At 37.9% G+C, this 22228-nt stretch overlaps 1 protein-coding gene across 3 annotated transcripts in view; it reads left to right on the top strand.

Annotated features, from left to right (window-relative positions):
• Positions 1-22228, top strand: part of SYTL5 (synaptotagmin like 5) — a 114682-nt gene that overhangs the window by 79603 nt on the left and 12851 nt on the right. For 2 of the 3 annotated variants that reach the window (XM_080374350.1, XM_080374351.1), the window contains 9 exons: positions 764-893; positions 2733-2839; positions 7424-7516; positions 11571-11636; positions 12567-12745; positions 13554-13656; positions 15829-15990; positions 19593-19701; positions 21213-21348. In XM_080374350.1, coding sequence (XP_080230476.1) covers positions 764-893; positions 2733-2839; positions 7424-7516; positions 11571-11636; positions 12567-12745; positions 13554-13656; positions 15829-15990; positions 19593-19701; positions 21213-21348 — 1085 coding nt within the window. The remainder of the gene's footprint in view (positions 1-763; positions 894-2732; positions 2840-7423; positions 7517-11570; positions 11637-12566; positions 12746-13553; positions 13657-15828; positions 15991-19592; positions 19702-21212; positions 21349-22228) is intronic. The other variant, XM_080374352.1, reaches the window with a different exon arrangement.

Genomic DNA, 22228 nt, shown 5'->3' with positions numbered 1-22228 from the left:
TTTATAGTTGGACATAATGCTGTTTTACTGTTAATGTTTAGAAAACAGTAGATGAGCATTTGAGTGCATCAGTCTTTTTCTAACTTCCGAATACTTGGTCTAATATATTGCCTTTCCTAATAAAAAATAAATTAGTATATATGAATGGCAGTTTGGGGAGCTGTAAATAAAATATTTGTTGTTTCATTTATATTCTTGTTGGTGCACAGACCAACTGCATTTCAAGTGTATTAGATTTGGTTGAAAAAGGCCAATCCATTTAATTTAGATGGAGTTAGTCTTTGGCTATTCCTTTACAGGAAGGCAAAAAGCCATAATATCAAGCATATTGGCTTTATTTGAGGGGTTATTCTGGCATAATTTGATTAGTTCAAGTCCATTTGGTTTTACTCTGGCTGAAATCATTATGCTGGTATAAAACTAATAGGTTTTACCTTCTTTTTTTTTTTTTATATTTCCAAGCTAAGTGAACTTTTAATAATTTGAGTGTTTTATTTCCCTCCTTTCACTCCTGATGCCACTGCTCTGATTCTTCAGTTGCAAATTCAGAATGTACGCATGAATCACATCTTTGTGCAAATTTTATACATGATCTGTGCTAAGCAAAGCAGATTAGATTGCAATCTAAATATATTCAGTAATAGAGTGCATGCTAAAGGAGCTTTGGAGTTCTGGGAGCTGATAGAAATCATGCTTTTGTAGACTGATAGTGAATAAGCTCACTTTTTGTATTTATGGGATGTCCATTTTTATTATTGCACAGGACACAGGCTTAGAGAATGGCATGATTATTCCAGCAAGTGAAAGTGTGCCTGAAGATTTAGTAAAGAAGCACTGTAGGAAAGCATCTGGAACACCTTCCATTGCAGTTTCTAGGGTATCTTTGTCATCAGGCAAGTATCAAGTATTTTCCTTCTTTCTGCCAGCCTTTCTCATCAGAGGATTGTTCCTATTCTTGTGACTCTGTTCCTTTTGTTTTTAAAGCACATTGAAAGATCAGGTGTAAGTTTCATAAATTTGTACATATTAATTCTGAAAATTCATCCCTTTTACTAACCAAGTTTATACTACTTCACAAGTTTTACATTTGAAAAAATGTTAATCCTAAACCCAGTAATGTTGGCATGATGTAAGTATTAGGTAAATCACATGGTCTTAGAATTGTTACAAGATTTCATTCATAATTGCACATTGTTAAATCATTCTCTGTGTGGTCAGCTGTATAAAATACTATCTATCTGCAATCGGTATAAAATACTACTGTGCTGCTGCCATATTTCACACCTACTTTGCCCAGAAGCAAATTTGGGAAACAATGAGCTGTCAGAGGACAAGTCCCTTACAGACGTCATGTCATTTCATTTTTGTACGTGATGCACTGAACCAGACAAGTAATCTGTAATTTACCTGATTTCATTGGAAGCTATTAGGTAAATGAGGCTTGCACAGGAAGGTGCTGTCAGAGCCACTTGGCCACAGTGGGTGGACATCCTCCTCCTCCTCCTCCTACCTGCAACAGGAGGCAGGAGTGCCCAGCACTCTTCTGCTTCTCCCAGGCACATGGGCAGCGTCTTACAGGGCCGACAGAGTGGGTTCAGACTTACAAGTTGCCTTCTGAAACACAGCGGGGTTCACTTAATTTCAGCTGAATTTGTTCCAAAGCAGAAACCTAGTGGCATATCCCACAATGCTAATCAAAGGAGATAATATTCTTCACCTTAGATTTTTTGACTTGAAAGCTTCAGTTTCTTTGAGAGCATTGTACAGTGCAGCTCCAGGCAGAGGTGTTACAGGCTGGTACTTCTTTATGAAGTGAAAATTCTATTTCTGCTACCTTATGAAATAAAGGTTTTCCTAGCAAAAAAGAACTGGCCTTGTGTTACCAAAGCAGATGGATGCTGAGCAAAATTGCAGGCAACCTGGGAATGGGCATCAGGCGTTTCATTGTCTCCTTGTTGGAGGATCTCAAAGGCCATTAAGCTCAGGAGAGTGACCTTTCCCATCACATCAGCTATAGCCCAAGTAGAAGATGAACAATTAAAAACTTTCCAGATTCCTACCTGCAGGATCTAGAAGTATTCTCTTCCCCCTCTTTCTTTCTCAAAATATGGAAGAGTCACACAAAAGATTTGTGTGGGGAGGACTAAGAAAATCTTTCTCCAAGACATCTAACATGTCTTATGCCTACAGAGTGGATGAGAGGTCTGCAGTACTGAAAGAAACTTGTGCAGGTCATGAGACTTTTTTGCTTCCTCCTCCTTTCTGCACAAGGAGCACCAGAAATGGCAGAAGTACTTGCTGTGTCCATCTGCATCCCCAGTTGCTTAATTCTGAAGCAGACACTGGGGAGAGTTTGGTGGCGGTGGGAGATGCGATCATCACTGCAAACACTTGGACCACGAGTTTTACAATATTCCAGGCTGATGGGCCTACCAGAGAAAGTCAAAAGCTTGATCTCTAATATTATCCGCAGGAGAAAATTACAGCAGATAAATAGTGCAGGGAGAAAATTGTTGGCCAGAAGACTGAACAGTATCAGAAAACGTATTTTTCCATTTATCATATGATGTTCAGTTGTCATGGAGTTTGTGACAGATACCTAAAATACTGTTTTGATGTTTTTTTCTTAAAAAACAGTTGGGTTTGAGACAACACTTTTAAAAGTGTGGAAGATGGAACATAATATTTTTGTACAAATTATAGCAAATTTTTAAATTGTTTTTATTTTCCAGATCGTAGCCGATCTGAGATAGATTTGAGTGAATCTCTCTCTGAAGGAAATGAGGACACTCTGAGCATAAGAAGCAAATCTGTACCTAGTGCCTTAGATCAGGAACTGGTGAGTTATAAACATGCAAATGTGTATCTGGTGGAAATCCTGGTTGTTCAGACTTATGAAATCAGCACTGTATGTATATCTATGTAAAATATAAGTAATGCAGAGCGTTATCTCAGGGATATTTAATGGGGTTTTACACAGCTTCATCTTCTGAGTATGTTTGCTATAGAATGGTTCCAATGAATAGTCATGGTTACAGATTATTACTGCTTTGCTGGTTTTTGATTTCACAGGTGAAAGAAATCTGGCCTGAAAATAAATTTCAGGCACTATATATTTATTACACATGTTCCAAAGTTCTGTTGATTCATACTTTCTTAGGTTTTAATTTTGATGTTGAAAAATACTATACTTTAAAGGCTTTAATCTTTGTCTGGCTTTGATTTTCCCCTTACACATATATATTTTCATCAAATGAAGCCGTAACTTTCTGTTCTGACACTGTTCCTCGCCTCTTCTTCCTGTTCACTGTTTTCTCCCATACATCTCTATGTCTTTTTCTGTGTATTCTATAGGCTGCTTTTCCTGAAGTGATTCACAACTTCCCCCTCCTCTTATGCACATATTCAAAACACACAAGTTGCAGATGTGCATCAATGCTATAAAAGAATTTCCAAGCTTGTTAAATATACATGAGGGGTAAAAAAAGAAGATTCATTTAAATAGTTCCTCATCTAATCATGGTTTGTTCTGAAGTTTCCAAATGTGTGCTTGTAGCTTACAAAAACCCTAACCCTCTGTGTTACGGTTTATGGATTTTGCCTAATGTCACAGTCCTTCCCAACCATCTGCTCTTCTCAGAAGAGCATTGGCCATGGGAGATGTCTCCCCTTCTTGTAGCATTTAATACTTGTGTCTCGGTGGAAAACCACCATGTTGAGATTCCCAGCTGTTTCTTGGATTGTAAGCACTCAGAGTTTGCCTGCAGCAGTTTTGTTTGTGTTAATTTCTAAGGAAATAAAAAAAGTCCTTCCTGTATGTCAGGTTTCTGTGGAAGAAAAACTTCAAAAAATAAGTGTTTTATTTTATAATAGTGATAAAGAAAAAGAATGTGGTTTTGATTAAGAAGCTGGAAAATATTGCAGAAGAAAAGCGTAAAATAAGAAAATACAGACTTTAAATATCTTTGTATCAGTTTTCTGCTCTAATTGTACAGGGTGTAGTAGTTATCATTTGGGGATTTCTCTGAGGCAGGTGTCAGAGATGCCAAGCCCAGAGTGGTTTTCTGTTCTTTGATTTTTGTCTTCCTCTTATTCAGAGGTGGGTTTTTTCTTTTTTTTTTTTTTCTTTTTCTTTCTTGCTGACTGGATGAAATTTCAGATTGCATCTCAGCAGCTCTCTAGCTTCTTTGCTAAACATCAGAGACCTCTCTTGTGGCATAACCTTGATTCAGTTGCTCTGGCATCTGAGTGCCAATTCCCTTTTAAACTGCATTCATAACAGGGGTCATAGATCTCTGATTCTACCCATATCCTTGCTTGCTCTGTCTTATGAAATCGATCGATTTAATTCATTAGCTTTAGTGTTACCATATTTTTTAGGGTAATTTGACTCACAGGAGTCTTCAGAGTCTTTCCCTATGTTCATTAAGTACGCAGTGTTTTGAGATAAAAGTTGTATTCCTGCTGGAATTTAATTTATTTGGTGCTTGATAGAAAAGGCAAAAAGAAAGATCCGATGAAGGGTAAAAAAAGCTTCTGCAGCCTGAGAAAAGTTATACCTCCTTTTCTCCTGGCCAACTGGTGGAGCTAGCTGAAGTACTTCAGTCTCTGATTCCTGAGTGATGGGAGCTGTGACAGCAGTGGTGGGAGATGCCACATGTCAATAGGATTTGCAGATTGCTGGAATTTATCAGCTGAAAGGGTGGGAATAGGTTTTTAGCTGCTTTGCTCCCAGCTTTATCAGGAAAACCTATTACACATACAGAGAGATCAGCTGGAAAATTGAATGGGTATTTTGCTTCTCTAACTTAACATTGCTTTTGACAGTGAAAAGAGACAAGCCCCAGAAACCCACGAACTGCAGTACATATTTATCAAGGAGTATCAAGGGGAATCAGTTAAATCTTGTGTTGTGTTCGTGTGTGAACACTCTATCTGGAGGGGTGTGTTGAATTCCTGACCAAGTAGTGTTCATTACATGCTCAGCTGCTTTGTTGGAAGTAATTGGGTAATGTGTGTCTTAGAACCCCCACTGGAGACGATGAGATTAATGTCCTACTAGCTCTAACTTTAATAAGCTGATAACACTAACCAGTTACATAGTTGCAGTTTCGTAACACCTCCTGAGAAACATAATCATTGTGGTGCAAAATGAATAAAGAGCATAGGCTGACTTATTTATCTATTTATTTATTTATGTTAGTTTTAGATATCTGATTGCAGACAGAAGATGGTAGTCAGCTAGCTGTCGTTAGGACTCTTACTGAAGCCCTTAATGTTTGAGTGTCTAGACCTGAAACACCCCAGTCTGAAGATGTTGTCTTTTTTTTCTCCCCTGTATTTAATTATTCAGCAACAAAAATGTAGCACTGTTTATGTTAAAGTCCACAGGTATGTATACAACAATATAAAGGAAAGATTTTTGCATGTGTTACCAGAATTGCTTCTTCCTGTCGTATGGGAAAGGAAAACAAATTTTGTTTTAAACTTGAGTACATCACCTGAATTCTGAAGTCAATGAGGAGAGTAGAAGTGAAGGGTGGGGCGTTTTGTTTTTATTTTAGGGGATTTTTTGTTTTTACTTTTGAAGATTCAGCTCTCAATCTGTCTCCCTGATACAGTTTTCTCTGTTGTGCCTGGTTCTCCAAGGAATTCTTCCTTAGAGTATAAAATATCTGTGACTTCTTTTTTTCTATGGGGTGGTAACAGTGCCCTGAATAGATTAGAAAGAGAAGAGACCAGCAGAGGAAGCTTATTGTAAGAACATGAAGCTAAGGGGAATGTTTGCTTCAGTATGTACGTTTTGGTCCCGAATAAAGCGATGACTTGTCCTGGTTTTCCTCTGCCTAATACTAGATATGCAGTTACAATTGGAAAACTGTAATAGAAAAATTTGCATCACTTTCAACTGGTTTTATTTCAGTCACTGGAGCAGAGAAGTGATGTACCAGATGGTTTTATGCATACTAATGACAAATGCTCTGCAGATCTTTACATAAACTGTGACAGTTCAACTCTCCAGCAGCTTTTCTTCTCTGCTTTTTTCCTGATTAGCGTAGAAGTCTTTGAGACTCCCGAGTTTGAATACAGTTCTTCTCTGTTTAGTTTAAGAGAGTGAGAGTAACTAAACAATAAAGAATGATGTAGGTCACCATGTAAGACTTTGATAGCTGCAAAGCAGGTATAAGGAAGCTGAACATTTGATTTCTGTTAAACTTTTGTTAAAACTAAAAGCAGTCTTTCAAAATACCTACCATAAGGTTTATGATTGCTTGAAATTTCCAACCTATGCTTAATAGGATGATATCTATCTGTTGGGGTTTTTTTCTGTGTAACTTTTACTTAAAGTTATCAGTCCTATTAGGACTATCAACCAGATTATTTTTATTTTTAGATTTTACTTTACTGCTGTGTTAAAAAATGAATATTTTTTTTCTGTATATGGGCTAAAGATGTTACAGTCCAGACTTATTAAAACTCAGGCATGTATATGAAACTGTGTAATTACTGATTTTTTTTTCTCCATTTTTTGAATTATTAAAATAATACAGGAATTTAATTATTTTTAAAATATGCACATCAACTGGGGTTTTTGTTTACCCCTCAAATATATTGTGTGTATGATGGCAGGACAAGTTTCTTCCTATTTGGAATAATAACCCAGGGCTTTCAGCACCACCTGTTAGAAAGTGGTTCTATGTTAATGATTGTGTGCACAAAATTGTTGCCTGTCACCAAAGGCAGCATGAAAGGGTGCAAGTGTAATGCAAATTGTGTGCTTGCTCATTTGTGTGTGACTGATATAAATGTGGACCATCGTTGGAAAACTGGATTGTAAAGAATATGTCCTGTAAAAACATGGAACCTGGACTGTAACCAAGAAGTCAGTCATCTAACGGCTTCTGGCTACAAATGTCTTCAGGTAAACCAGTGTATCTGTGATCCCCTGGCCCCTGGTAGCAGACCTTAATTCACTCATTTCTTTTGTTAAGGTTTGAAAAATTCTCGCCATGTCCCTTTAAGATTTCCAAACCTGAACTCCTGAATGCAAAGAGTAGTAAGGTAGAATAAGGTAGTTCACATGAGATTGTTAGTAGGCATGGGAGTGGGGTTTGTTTATGTGCACGGTTGTTGGCCATGCAAAGGTATGCACCTCCAGAATAAGATATAAAGTATGTGTGTAGAGTTTTTCAGTTCTTAATCAATTGAACCCTGAAACTGTAACACTTGTCTTTTCTCCTTATGCTGTGTGCCTGTAAAAAGATGTGGAAAATGTAAATCACAATTCCTCTAGAGATTAGAATTTTGAGTGCAACCTGCACAGTCTTCCTAAAATGGAAAATACAGGAAACAAAACTAAGCAACAGAAGCTGAACAAATACAGAGCAGAACACAATGACTAAAATGCTTGTTTTTCATTTAGGATTATCTGGATGAAACAGAAGAAGACATTGATGACGTAGTGGCTTCTCGTTATTCAAGGAAACATGGACATTTGACAAGTGGATTATCAACAGTAAGATCTCAAGTAGAAAACATATGCTTTGTCCTTCCACAAAAGACCATTTGTTCCTCCAAAAAGGAGTTCTAACTTCATACCGCTTAGCAGCAGATTGTCTTTCATCCTGCACTTGAGAAACATCCTTTAACATTTAGATAGTTTTTCTATTATATTTTTAATGTTGTTCAAAGCTAAAATGCTGTTCTCTGCAGCACATGGAAAGATAAATCATTCATACTCATCAGCAGATTTCCTCACATGCTCAGGTTACAAGCAAGCTCACATTTGGAGAAGGCAAACCAGGTGTTTGCAGTGTGTGACTGCTCAGCTTTGCAGAGGAGCACTTTATCTTAATTTACTTGAAATAAAGAGAACAAAGCTGTGGTGGGATCTTCCATCTCAAACCACTTTCTGATTGTTCAGGTTCTTGGGACACAAATACTTGTCTGTTTTGTTGGCATAAATACCACTCTGTGGCATCATTGTCCATCTTCCAACTTAGCTTCTCTCATTCTTCATGACGTGATTGCTATGCCAGCCACATCTGAAAAGTATTTCTCTTTACAGTGAGAAGGGAGATACTTGGGGATGTTTGTTGGTGGCAACTTTTCTACCTTCTGCAATAATTAAAGTATTTTTCTGTTATATGCTTTTGTTTCTTGTCATACCCACAAACTATATACTGTAAATCAGATGTCTGAGTCTTGCAGTTGTCTTAAGTGTTGCAACTTAATGATGGTTTTAAAAAGGATAGCTGCATTTTCGGGTTGTAACAGGTACTTGAGATGCAGCAAAACTGGTGTAACAAGCCTTATGCAGTTCATTATGCAGTCTTATTCTCTGGGAAAGAAAATGGCTGATAAAAGCTTTTACCATGTCTCATTTATGACTAAGTGCTGTGTACCCCAGTTTTGGGATCTGACACTTAGAATGTGGGCAACTGAAAGCATCTTCAGAAAAGTGGCGGAGCCCTCTCTGGCCACTCTTCTTCACGTCTTCTGCCTAAGAATAGCTCTGGTCAGCATACAGAGTATCAGAAAACTGCAACAAATTCCAAGTAGAAGGTGAGAGAGTTGAAAAGGATGAGGAGAGATGAGAAGTCTGCATGCTAAAAGGGAAGAGAAAATTTGGTCCGTGACAGTAACCAATGAACTGTCCTTTCTAGACTGCATCCACATTAGTCCCCATGCAAGCAGGGCCCGGGGAATGCTGCTGAAGTTCTTGATCCCAAGGGGATGGAGTAGGCTGAATCCAAGCTTGGCTTACCTGGGGAGGAGAAAGGGCTAAGAAAGTTGCCGTCACAGGGCATTTCGGTATCTTACATTTGGCCACATCCAGACCCTTTTCACTTCTGAGCTGTGTAGTTCACAGAAAGACTGTTACAGCAGCGTTGTGTGGCACCGCACACCAAACCAGGCCTGAGCAAAAGTGGCCTGTTGACACTGGTCTAATTAGACCCACTTACCCAAGGATAACTATTACTCGTTGTCTCCAATACTTTTTGTTCCCATGGATTTTATAGACAGAATTATTTTTATTTCCTCTGACTATTGATACGAGGTTGCAGGTGCTTAAGTGCTTTCTGTGTTTAGGCCACTAGCTGCGGAACTGCGCTTAGAGAGCCTTCCCTCTCAGTGCTTCCCTCTCAGCCTTCTGTCTGTGCATTGGGTTTTGTCCTTTGCTGTAGATTTCTCTTTGACCTTTTTCTTAGGCAGAGCACAGCTTTTCCAGAGCTGTAGGTCTAAGATAATCTCACGTCTGAATGCTCTCGTTTCTCTGTATTCACCGTGACATGTTTTTTAGTGTCACTGCATGCTATATTAATGGCCAAGTTGTGAACGGTAAGCTGCTTCTCCCTGTGAAAGCAGGCTAATTTTACAGGTTTTGGTGGGTTTTGTTCCCATTAAGTGTGTGTTACTGATGTTTCCCCTCTTTCTTACTTTTTTGCCTTTACTCTGCTTGGCTGAAGCCTTTCAGCCTTCTGCAGTGTATTGATTTTTTTTCATCTACTTACCTGTCAAATAACTGTGTACTATTAAGTCACATTGAAATAATGTTATTAATGAACAGTAGGCTTTAACTGCATGGATTTTTTTGTTTGTTTTTTCAAATGTAAGAATTTAAAGGATAGCATGGGTACTCTGATAACAAGTATTTGAGTTAAAGGAAGAAATATTTCAAAGGGTAAAGAAACTTGAAATCTACCTGTAACATGAGTAAGCAAAAATGAAAATGGAAAGTGACATTGAACAGAAACTGTATCTCAGCATTAGAGTATTTTTCTTTGTGTTTTCCTAAAGCTAACACATGAACTGTGTGTTTAGTTTTCCCTGCATCCTTCACCAGTTCCTCTCCCAAGCATATTAATGTGTCATTGTCAAGACCCATCAAATCAGTGAGACTGAATTCTTCCAGTGCCTTACTGCAGCGATAAGATATGATGCAAAACAAGTGTAATTCTTGGTGAGGTACTAAAATGAGGGTCTGCATCCTTCATATGTGGTGGCCGTTTACTACTTACGAAGCTGGAAAATGAGTAGATTTCTTAAGGTCATTACATTTAGCATATGTAATGTCCAGTGTAAATGCCACAGAACAGGGTCTGTGGGAGAAGAAAGTCAAGTATATTAAATACTTCCACTAAATTTGTGTTATTTTGTTTGGAGTTTGCAAGCAATTCAGAAACCGTGCTTACGTAAATTCTAGGCTCAGTGGTCATTTATTTGTTCAGGACTTTCAGGGTTTTTTTACCCCAATCATTTATCCCTTGCTGCCCACTTACCTAAAGATCAAGAAAAAGAGTATTTGGATTCAGCAGGGAACAACTCATCCACCTCCTGGTGTTGGTATAACCTTGTTTGTTTTCTGAAGTGGGCACAAAAATTTTACTTTTCTGTTACAGGGATAATTTTGTAGCATATACTGTTCACCAAGGGTGTCCAAAGATGCCCATTTTCACATATGATTTAGGTGAAATGCATAAATGATAAAGACTGGGATTTAACTTGAGGCATATTAGGAACAGGAGGAAATATGATGAATTTGTTTGTGTGTGTTCATAATACTCTAGTAATTTTAACGAGTCCTGTTCATGGAATTTCAGCCAATTATACAAAGGATTAAAAGGACAAGCATTTTTCTTTTTTTTTTTCTTTTCTTTCTTTTTTTTTTTTTTAAAGGAAGGATAAAGAAGGCCAGCAGAAATAATAATAATAAAAAAAAACCAGCACTTTTTTTTGCCTTTTATTATTCCTATATGACATATAAAATTAACTTTATGGGTAATGATTGCTTGTTCTGTTTTTTCGTGTCTGTCATTAAATTATTGACACAGGCCTGCTTATTCCTCCAGCTTTCTGTGCTGCAGGGCCCTTAGGCGAGGTGCTGGGAGAGTTGAGTTTTGTCACAGACCAATTCTTTTTGTGTGGCTCTTCCCCTTGACTGTGCTCTTCCTTCCTTCCTTCCTTCCTTCCAGCAGCTGGAAGAAAGCAGATCAATGTGTAGTTTCCCTTGAGGTCTTTAATAGAGACTTCTGGATACTGCACTAGCAAGCACAGGGATGAAAATATTTCCCCCCATATTCTATTTGTTCCCAAACAAGCATCATGTTTCAATATTTGTGTGCATTTTTCATCTATTCTTACAAACTCCACAGATAAATGGATTTTTTTACAAGGGTGCTGATTCTACCAATATATGGATGCTTAGCTTTTGACTGACTTAAGTGAGGATTGTCTTCATGCAGACGTGAAGACAAATCCAAATACAAACCGATACAAATCCAAATCTGCTGAGCTGGTGTTCTAAAATGTAATTTGTTTATTTTGAAACAGCCGATACTTCATTTCTGTTTAATTACCTTGAGCTCTGTGTCCTTCAATACTTGAAGTATATGGAAAACAGCACTTCTCTGATTTGCTGGTAGCTTTTTCTTGCTTGCTATGGCTTTGCAGTACAAACTCCCTTTACTTGTCTGTGTAGGTAAAGATTTACTTACTGCACTTACTCTTTCTTATTGCAGCTATCTAATGGTCTTTTCTCTTGATCTTTTGCACTGCCTTCTTTAAAGAACTCCACAGAAGGCTCTGACAGAAAATGGATGTATTTAAATGTGCCTGAAACAGATGGTGATACTGTGAGTTCTCCTGAATCCTCTGCTTAGCTTACTTTTAAGGTTTCTCTCTCTTTTCTCTCTTTTTGTTGAAGACTGTACCTGTGTGTCTTGCAAGGTTCCTATGTGTTAGAATTTAGATGGTTTTATATGTTTTTGAGCTCAGTGACTCAAAGGAAAACATGCATCAGATTTCTCGAATGCCTTTAGTTCTGGCAACACGCATATTGCTCTGGTTTTCTTTAAAAATATTTAATTCTTTCATAATTGCAATCTTTTGGAAGAGGAAATCCTCATAGCAATACTCTGCATGGTATGAGTGAAAAAAAGAAATTGAGGAATGACATGTTTATGTTGCAGTGGAAAATTTAGTGGGATTATTGCTAAAGTTTTTTGGCTTTAGGAAAATTGCAGAAATGGTGGATATTGAATTTTGCTCATTATTGTAGAATTGCTAGTGAGAGGTGGGTGTCACTTTAAACAAATATGGTTTTATAGCATCTAGTATTACGGGGAACCTCCTTATAACTTTTTCTAATGGTTCTATCAGCAGCTGCCTTATGAGACTCAGTAAAAATTAGGTGGACAAGTGAGCCAGACAGGTGATATTTTTTCTGCTTGGAACTTACGTGAGCTTACAGTTTATGTAGCCCGTCTGCTCTTCAGTTCATGCATGAATTAAATGGTGGTAATTTAGATTTAGTCATGTTTATAAATAGGCTTCAGTCCTGCACGGGAAAACATCAACTGTCTAGACATTTAAGCTATCATTAATTATAGTTCTCATTCCCTTTCACATCAAATGGTGGTATTCTTGTTCCACGAAATAATCTGTTTTCATAGCAAGTCCTAACAAGTGTGATAATATTGCAAGGCTGTAGCTGTACAAAACCCCCAGATTCTGGAAAAGAGTAATTTTTTAAGCCTCTAAGACCTTTTTCTCTCCCCCTCCAGACTAGCATTAACAGCATGCTGAGTGTATATAGTGAAACTGGTGACTATGGCAACGTGAAGGTCAGTGGTGAAATCCTTCTCAACATCAACTACAGCTACAAAACAGGTGCCCTCAATATCCTGGTGAAAAGCTGCAGAAACCTGGCTCTTGCAGATGAGAAGAAGCAGAGGACTGATCCGTAAGCACAGAGAAGAATTTCCTTAAACTCTGCTAGTGGTGTCCTCCACCATGTCACGTGCTGTATTCTGGGGTTGCTGTATGAGCCCGAGAATTCATAGGATCCAGTTGCTACAAGGCAGCATTCTGATGATAGTTGGGTTTGGATTCCCTGTGGGAAATGCATTTTCAGTATGTTTCTTAGGGCAACATGTGCCTGTTCTGGGGAAAAAATAAGATTATTTGAATTATCAACCTGTTTGGTAGTAAAAGGGAAAAAATATGAAGGAATAGGGAGGTTGAAATTATTTCTTCTAGAATCAGAACTAAAGTATGTAAGAGGAGTAATGTTTGGGAGGGATGGGGGGATAGAGATAACTTTGGTTTCATGCATCCATAGATTCACTTTGCAAAGACCTTGTTTTCTGAGCTTCTCATTATAGTTTTCAGTATAATATGTAAATTCTCTCATGAGGAAGCAATAATTAGTATCTCTAATCATGTGTAATCCTATAGTATGTAGGGTATGAAGTTCTTCGCTCTCATATACTACAAAAGAGAAAGCGTTAGCAAAGCTTTCTGCATTTCTGAGGATAAGTAAATTAATTTAGCTCTGCCTTTTGTTATTCTGATCTTATCTGACTAACATTGCTATGTTTGTAGATAAAGACAAAACCTTTCCATGTTTCACACATTCTGTGTTACGTGTGTATGTTGTTTAGACTGCAAAAATTAATTTCCACATACGTGTTGCTGATGTAGCGATGTCAGGTACTTGCTCAAACTGATCATTTTTATTCCTTACTAATAATTTCCTACTTGATCTGCAGATATGTCAAAGCATACCTTCTGCCTGATAAGTCCCGCCAAAGTAAACGCAAGACCAAAATTAAAAGTAACCGCACCAATCCAGAATTTAATGAAACACTGAAGGTGAGAACACTGTCTCTCTCTCAGGCTGGGATGAATGTTCGACTTGTGCTTATAGGCATTTTCTATATGTGTTCCAGTACGGGAATTGGAATTTGGAAGAGATACCTCAAAAGGGAAGGTATTTAAGCAAAAACTTCTAGCCTATGAGTTGTAAGTTCTGGCTTTCAGCATTGAGGAGGTGTTTTTCTTTGGTTCTCCTCTTTGCAGGTAAAACTTGTATTAGTTTCCATAGATCTCTTTCAAAACTTATGTTCCCGTCTAACCTGAGCTCAGATTTGTTAAAAGCACCTTAAAGATTTCGTATACCCTAAGTTAGCAACTAATGCTGCAGTAAAGCTAGTTTAAAGCTTCCCATCTAACTGATTTTTAAGGTAAATTAAATTTTTCCCATAAGATCTGAATTTTTCTGGAGGCTTTAATTTATTTTTAAAGCAGAACTGACTTTGGTAAGAAAATGCCAACAACAGTTTCACTACCTGCCTTCCTAAAGAGCTGTGGTGAAGTTAATTTTCTGTTGCAAAAGGCAATGACATTAATTTCTTGAGGCCTGGTGGAGCACAATGCCCAGACTCTTCCTCTCCTTGCTGTTTACCCACATCCACTACAGAGGGTGAATTTTTTTGAGCTCCTCACAAGCATCTTACTCACCACCTCAGCTCTGTGGTGCAGGTGGGAAGGGCAGAGTGTCTGCCCAGTTCCCTGCCTGTCTGGTACCGGGACTGCAAGGCTCCTGGTGATTCCCCATGATTATCCTTCCTGGCAATTGATGAGAGCTATCCCAGCAGGCTGTCATGAGGCCTGAAACTTTTTAGTTTGTCCTGACATTTGGTTTTTTTCTCTTTTGTAATTTCAGCGATGTTTTAAATAACTTTCTTATACTAGAGGCTAAAAGATGTTCCCTGGCCAGTATACTTGGCTTAACGTGGCTACAAAACCATTCTGCAGATGCACACACTTGGTCTGGCCAGACTGCTTGCCAAGGGAAAGTCTCTTGTATAGCCTCATTTTTAAATGGTTTGTAGTAAAGTTAAGACTTGCCTGAACTGGAAAAAAAAGGTGTTAAGACTATTTAGCAAGGAACGTAGTACTGAACATGTTTGTTGGTAGGGAACTTGCTGAGGATGGCACCTGGCAGCTTGCTAAAAATGCGAATTGTAACAGAGGGCTTGCTTGAATTGTGGGTAGGTAAGCAAGAGCTGCATCTGTTCATCCCAAGTGTAATTACTGTTAAAAGAAGAAAAGAAAAATAATTAAATCTGTCTGTATCTTCCCTCTTTGACTTTTATCCCATTGTTGCTAAATACGGCATCTCTCACAGTGGAATTGTTGGCATCTAGGATTAAGTTCTGCAGACATATCTGTACACAAATAGCCTACTTGTGTGGCTGGCCAACTGACCTGACCGTTTCAGCTTTTGGAGAATACGTGTCTGTGTCCAGACGTTATTCCTGATGCAAAAGAGAAGACATCTGGGTCTCTTCAGCTAACACTAGGAGAAGGGTGACTTTCAGGGAATTAATAGGCCTTTTGCTAAAAGCAGTGTGTGCAGAGCTAGATTTCCAGATGTTTATAATTTTCTGTGTATTTGCTAAAATACAGTGTTTCTTCAGAGGAGTTTTTTAATAGCCCAACAGTGGTTCTTAAGACTGATACGCTTGGTGCATGCTTTGCAGATGCAGTTTTACTTGTTCTTAGAACAATTTTTTGTAAGTTACAAAGATACAATTGAAAAGGAGATAACACTATTTCTAGGAAGTAGTGTACAGCGGACTCTTTTTCCGGGTGAAAGAACCAGTGGGGGTTTCTTCTTACGAACTAAACTTGGATGTCGAACTGCTTCTTTTACATAGACTTATAAGAAATCAGCAGGTTCATAGTTTTAAGCGTCACAATTTACTTTATAGTCATAAATACCCAGTAAGTAATACAGAAAAAACACAATTATGATAGTAACAATTACCACTGTATGTATACTGCAAAGAAGAGAGTTAGATTTAACATTGTGAGTTTTCTGGCTAGATCAATCTTGTTTGCAAAGAAAACAAATCTTTCATGCTTCATTTGTTAGCTGCTGTGGGCTTTGTGAAATTGAGCTAGAGCTATAAAAGGCTCCATGGAAACTATTATTTCTGCTTATTCTGAGAGTTTCTTTTACTTTTTTTCTGGTGGTAGTATGTCATCAGTCACACACAGCTAGAAACCAGGACCCTGCAGCTTTCTGTCTGGCACTATGACAGATTCGGACGCAACAGCTTCCTTGGGGAGGTGGAAATTCCATTCGATTCCTGGAACTTCGAAAATCAGTGTGATGAGTGGTTTGTGCTCCAGCCCAAGGTAAGAGTTTTCAGGGGCCAGTGAATGCGCTGTGTAGCGAAATTACCAAGGCTTAGTTATTTTTCCTTTGGAATGTGTTTATAAAATGGGACTTTATGAGCGTCTGATATGGTAATAAAAATAATACCTTTGTTCTTTATTCAATCAAAACATACTGGATTTAAAGTCTTTATGAAAACTTTAGACATGACTGGCTACTTAAAAACAAACAGAAACCCCACCTTTTAATAAAGTATAAGTTCATCTCGTAATAAAGTGCAGTGGAAAAATGACCTAGTTAAGAAATTACTTTTTAAGAATAGTACATAAAACAAGGGACTTTCCTACCACTCCCCTTACTGAACCCTTAACAATTTATTAAAGAAATAGACCTTTTTTTGGTTTCAGTTTTAAGTGCTTTACACCTTTCAGCTGTGACAAAATGACTTCTTAACCTCTTATTCACCTTAACTAGGAAGGTACAAGATAAAGCTTCTCAGCAGGCAAATCAATTGGTCTCTGAAACAAGATTGTCATTGCACTTAACTAAGGATAGGATGACTTCTGTGTCTAGGGCACACTCAAAAATAAACACCTTTGCCAAAGCAGGAAGAGGTTCAAAATGCTATTGTAAGCTAGAGGATTAAAGGCTCCTGCCTTGCTTGCGGCCAGAATCCCCAGGAATTCCAGTGGCTTAGACTGCCGTTTCAGAAAGAGTGTTTTTCTTGTTGCAGAAAAATCCAAGGCTGTACCGTAAGCGATGTGGAGATTGACTCAGATGACTTGTTTGTTCTGTGTTCCTTATATTTAAGGAAATAGTGTTACATTTCAGATTTCAGGAGGGTGTGTTTGATTTGTGCCTTTCTCTCAGATGGGAAATGGATGTGACTGCTGTATAATTGATTGCTAGGTATAGTGCTAAGTGGGGCCTACATCTAAACTGTCACAAATTTATATTTTAGTAATTAATTTGCCAGAAGATACATAAGGAAATTGGTCTCTTCTTTGAACACTTACATACTTCACACTTTATAAGTGGCAAGGAGGATCATTCCGAGTTTTCTAGTTCAGCTTTGTTAATAAGGGCGACCGTGACCACCAGCCCTTCCTTCATGGTCCAGGCAAAGTGAGACCAGGACAAGAAAGTGGCAAACATGTTTCAGTCAGCACTGTGTCCAGGCCAAAATTATACTGTCCTCCTTACAAGCTTACTTCATGTAAATTGCTTTTGTTGGGTTCCCTTGAAGTAGAAGAAATGTCTACTAATGTCTAATAATCGCTGTCATAGCTCTGGCTGGTGTCAGATGTTGCTATTATACGGTACCCACCAGTCTACAACAAGAAGATACACATCCAGTATTTGTTTTGCTTGCAGTTTTTGCGCAATGTGGGTCTGAAACTGAGCTTCTTCTCATACAGTAGTTTCTTTTCATCTCATGTCAGTCTTAGGGGATTTGTGTGTGTATGGGTGGTTTCTTTTAATCCTAAGGGGAAGGGAAAAAAATTAAAAAGATAGTCATGAAGCTTTCCTGCTCAGGAAAAAAGTAACGAGGCACTAAGCGTTTAAACCATTCCAACTGGAAGGTGCTGTCTGATTATTTCCAAACCCATTAAAAGGATTTTTAAATGAGTTCTTTTTTACCAAAGAAAGCAAAGACAGAATTGGTCTCTGCCTCCTAAGTTGTTGTAAATAATGTTTCTAAATTTAAACTGCTGCTAAGATTTTTGATCAGCAAAGGTAATAATATCAATTATTGCATTTTGAATTTTTTTTTTTAAAGCTCAGGTTAATACACATGCAAATTACATGCTGTTCTTTCATATGAACTGCCCGATAGAGACAGGAATGGTGGTGAAATTCCCCAGGTTTTATTACACTTTACTTGTCATTTAGCTGCTTTAGTGAAAAGGTTGGAGACTTTAAGACCTACTTCTGTGAGCATTGAATGTCTGTTTTCAAGAGGAGTGTGATTAAATCAGAAAAAGATAAAATAGTTCTATTGTTAAAGAGGGGGCAGAGTCTAGTGCCCTGTTATGTGTATGGGTTTGGCAAGGAGGTTGACAAATTGTTCCTGACGTAAGAACTTATACCATCACTTGTCCACCAGTAGAACAGAAAAAAATAATATTTGCTGCCTTCATGGGAAACTTGATCCTAAACTTGCATAGTTTAGACCACAAGTGAGCTGTCTGACTGGCAAGATTTAGATGGTGTGCAAAGTATTCCACAGCCATTTACCACAGGTTTTCTTTTGTCCTCTGTTGAGCAACTGGCATCAGACACTGGTGAAGATAGGACTGTTTGAGAGTCATTGCAGGAATGCCTGTTTTTGAGTCACAAAAGGGCTGTGTTATCACTAAAACTGCTTTGTTCCCTGTCCCATCCTTAGCTCCATTAAACATGGTTAGTGCCTCAGCCTGGAGTCTGATATGAAGGCAATGATGACTCTGTGCGTATTGCTGTATGTATTTCTGGTGGATTTTTTTTGGTTCAGTTTTCTCATGATAATAGACTTTTGACTTCTCCTGGGGAGTCAGGAAACAAGCTGAATGCATCTCAGAGAAATACTGTCACAGATCAGACATTCATCTATAAGCAGTTCTTTAAAGGCTTGTGTGGTACCTTGGAGTGTGTCTTACAACACTTGAGGGTCCTCTCCCTTTATACATATGCTTTTTCTGCTGTTATAGACATCAGGAAGATTTGTTTGTTTGTACCCAAACCAAAGCACTGGAGCATGTACAGAAATGCAAGCATCTGAGTAGTCCCACCTCCTTTAGGGACATCACTGAGCGAGGTTAGCATATGCCTGCGTTTTTCATAGACCTGATCTCTAATGTAAACGTGCAAGACTTATTTTTTCACTGCACTCTATTTTTCTAGAAGTCAGTTTGAAGTGGCATAACATGTTATCCCTGTGTTGTTGTATCTTTTGTTTTTAAAATGTAGTTTCCCACTTCGTAAAATGTGAATGGAAATTCAGCACACATCAGTGAAGGCCTGATGTTCATCAAGGATGCTCTGAAGCACACTGAATGCATTTTTTCTGACCAAGATTCAAACATTTATAAAACAAAAATATACAGAAATAGTAGCTGTGTAGAAAAGGAGAAAGACATTGGGAATAACAGTTTTCAATATTTTTTTTCTATTTCAGAGCTATGCTCTGCTCTCTTCCCTTGCGTTTGTACCCCACACCTCTGTTGCAAGAGTGACTCAGGAATGACTCCTCTAAAATACATGAAACTGATTATGGTTTAAAATACTGATTGGAGGAAATGAGGGCTGAATGTCATCTTAAATTAGCTACAGCTTATATGTCCAGAAATAAGTTTGAGGGTTTTTTCTGTTTGTTTGCTTCACTTATTCATGTTAGGGTATCTCTCTCCTTTGTGTGTTCACTGAACAGTGTCTAATGCCACGTTCTTCTGGGAGCTTGCATTCCCTGGCTCATAGTTTTCTGAAATATGATTGCATTCAGTCTGGAATGTCTAATTATCTGAAAGTGGCTTGGTATGTTTAAGAAGTGTACTGTATCGGTACAACAAAATTAAAATCAAAAGGTGAAAGATTAACCGTAGCTGGGTTTCTGGGGGTTTTGTTTGTTTTTTTTTCTTTTCAGGTGGAGGTTGTGACAGATGTTGGGCTTCAATATAAAGGAGAACTGACAGTTGTTTTACGTTACATTCCCCCAGACAGAAACCTAATGCTTCCTCTAGGGCAGTTTCAAGGTAAAACAAACATTAATGGCAGCATATGACAACATCCCTCTGAGTATTAAAAATCCTCGTCTAGGGTGAAGTAATGGTGTTACTGAAGATTGAAATCATACTTAAATATGCTAGTTGTCTTTATTTGTGGAAATTTTGAACTGTGAGTATTTTCCTCCTGCTCCATCCTCTTCTCTTACGTTGATCTTAAGGAGAGAGAAGTGTGCAGTCAAGTGTTGATGCATGGCTGTGACCTAATTAAAAAAAAATGCAGACATTAGATAACACGATTGAGGGCAGCCACATAGAAATAAATAGTCTGTAACATAGTCTGTGGGTTCTTTGTTCAGCTAGTTATATACAGCATATAACTGATCAAAATAATAACTTCACTTAGTTCTTCGTGCTTAATTGTCCTTAAGCATACCCATTTCCTCATTTTCACTTTTTTTTTTTTTTTACACTGTTTTCTTTGCTCTGTTTTACTGTATTACTGCTGTAATTCAGTATTCAGTCCTGTGAAATATTATTTTAATTCTTTAGGGTGAGCCATTATTTTCATCAGCAATGAATAGGGGAAACCAGTTACTAACTTTTCACATTGTAGTAGCATGAAGCACAGCAATCATCTGAAGTGAAGGCAATCACTGGGTAGCACCTGAGTGTATATGTATATATCAGACACAGATATAGCACAGATATAGCACTGTCTTAGTGATGGTATTGCTTGTTAGCATTAGAATTTGATAGATATATGACGACCTTTTTTTTTTTTTTTTTTTTTTGGACAGTTGACATTCCCTCCAGTAATTCCAAGGTTTTCTCTCTTAAGAGCTGATGTCTAAAAAGTGCAGATAATCACTATCTGCATTTTTTTAAATTAGTACGTTTTAACATCACTCCTGATCTTTTTTTTTCTGATTTTTTTAGCCTTAATGAGTGTGTACAATCCCTGCTGATAAACCTTTTAGAATCTGCAGCAGCAGCAAGTACACGTGTCCTCATGCTGCTGTTTGAAAGCAGTAGGGTGTCAGTGAACACTGGTCCTTTGTCATGGTCTCTGAGGAGCAGTGCATCCTTACACACAGAATACTTCTGGTGTATTTCTACATTTTAAGCTTTGGGACAGAGTTTTTTATACCTTTCTTGTGGTGTAGGGCTGCCTTAACATCAGTGGTGGAAGTGGATTCTGAAAAGAGGGTAAGACATACAGGACACGCAGTTCTTTGCGTTCAGCATAGTAATCCACAAATACTTACCAGACAGTACTTCAGATGGGGCACCCTATTGTGTCCAGCAAGGACTAGCTAGTTACATGGTCAAGTTCTTTATCATATATGGAGTGATATTTCTGCCCCAGCCTTATTAGTTTCTCTACCCACAGAGAATTAGAATCTCCTTATAAGTAATACTTTAATCCCATTGCATTAGATGATTTTTAAAAATCTAGGAAAGACAATCTACATTGCCTACAGCCTTGCAATGTATATATAATTTCTGATGACGATGTTGCAACTCTGTTGTATGTATAGGAAAGAAGACCTTTAAAAAAGGAAAAAAGGGAGACTCTCACATGCCATCTGGAGGTATATTAGAAGTCCTCATCAAAGAAGCAAAGAATTTAACAGCAGTGAAATCAGGAGGCACATCCGACACATTCGTGAAAGGGTTTGTGGGGGTTTTTTTCTCACCATTTTTTTAATGGCTGCACTGAATCATATTTTGGCTGACCCATTTTTTTTCAATATGCCTGTATATTTGTGTATGGAGTGTCAGTCCTGAAAAGCAACTGGCACCTTGAAATAGTATGCTGAAGAGAAGAATGCTGTGGAATAAGGGCAGAGAGGTACGACTTGGCCCAGCGGTTAAATACAATTGTATTTACATACCACTCAGTCAAGAAACAGAACCGTTCATACATAAGTATCCAGTGTGCTGATGTGCATGCTGTTATAGAATATAATGTTTAGAAAAGAAAACATTTCCACTGAGTCAGTAGAGAGAAGTAGGTGAATATTCATCACTCCTGAAGGCAAGAAATTGTAAATTAGGGCTCTCACACTGGAGATGATACCTGATCTGATGGTGGCATTTACATTTTCAGTAAATTGAAACTGTACATATTTTTTTAATAAGAGGAATAACCAGACTAGTCCTGAATAAGAAACTTATTTTCAGGAAGATAGAAGTCTGTTTGGATTCCCTGGAAAACTGCAAATAGCACCTATAAAAGCTGGCATGCTCCATCAAGTTGAGCTTCTTTCTAATGGACGTCACCTGAAACATACAGAAAAAGAAAACTGATGAAGTGTGTGAGGAAATTCTGTTTTGATTCCAGTAAATATGCTAAGTGAGAAAAGAGTTTTCTCACTTAAACTATACATAATTTTGGCTTGGGGTTTTTTTTCGTAGTGCTTAATTGGGAAAGCTCTTTGACATGCAGCACAGTGTCAAGGCGCACATTTAAACCCTAAGGATTCCAAGGAAGTTTGTCACTGATTTTAAACATAGTGTCTTAACTCTAATTGTGTCTTGTTAACATTTAATA

Source organism: Falco punctatus (assembly GCF_963210335.1).
Source record: "Falco punctatus genome assembly, chromosome: 2".
In the NCBI taxonomy this organism is placed as follows: Eukaryota; Metazoa; Chordata; class Aves; order Falconiformes; family Falconidae; genus Falco; species Falco punctatus.
The sequence above is the reverse complement of the archived record's forward strand: the minus strand, read 5'-3'. Positions and strand labels throughout refer to the sequence as shown.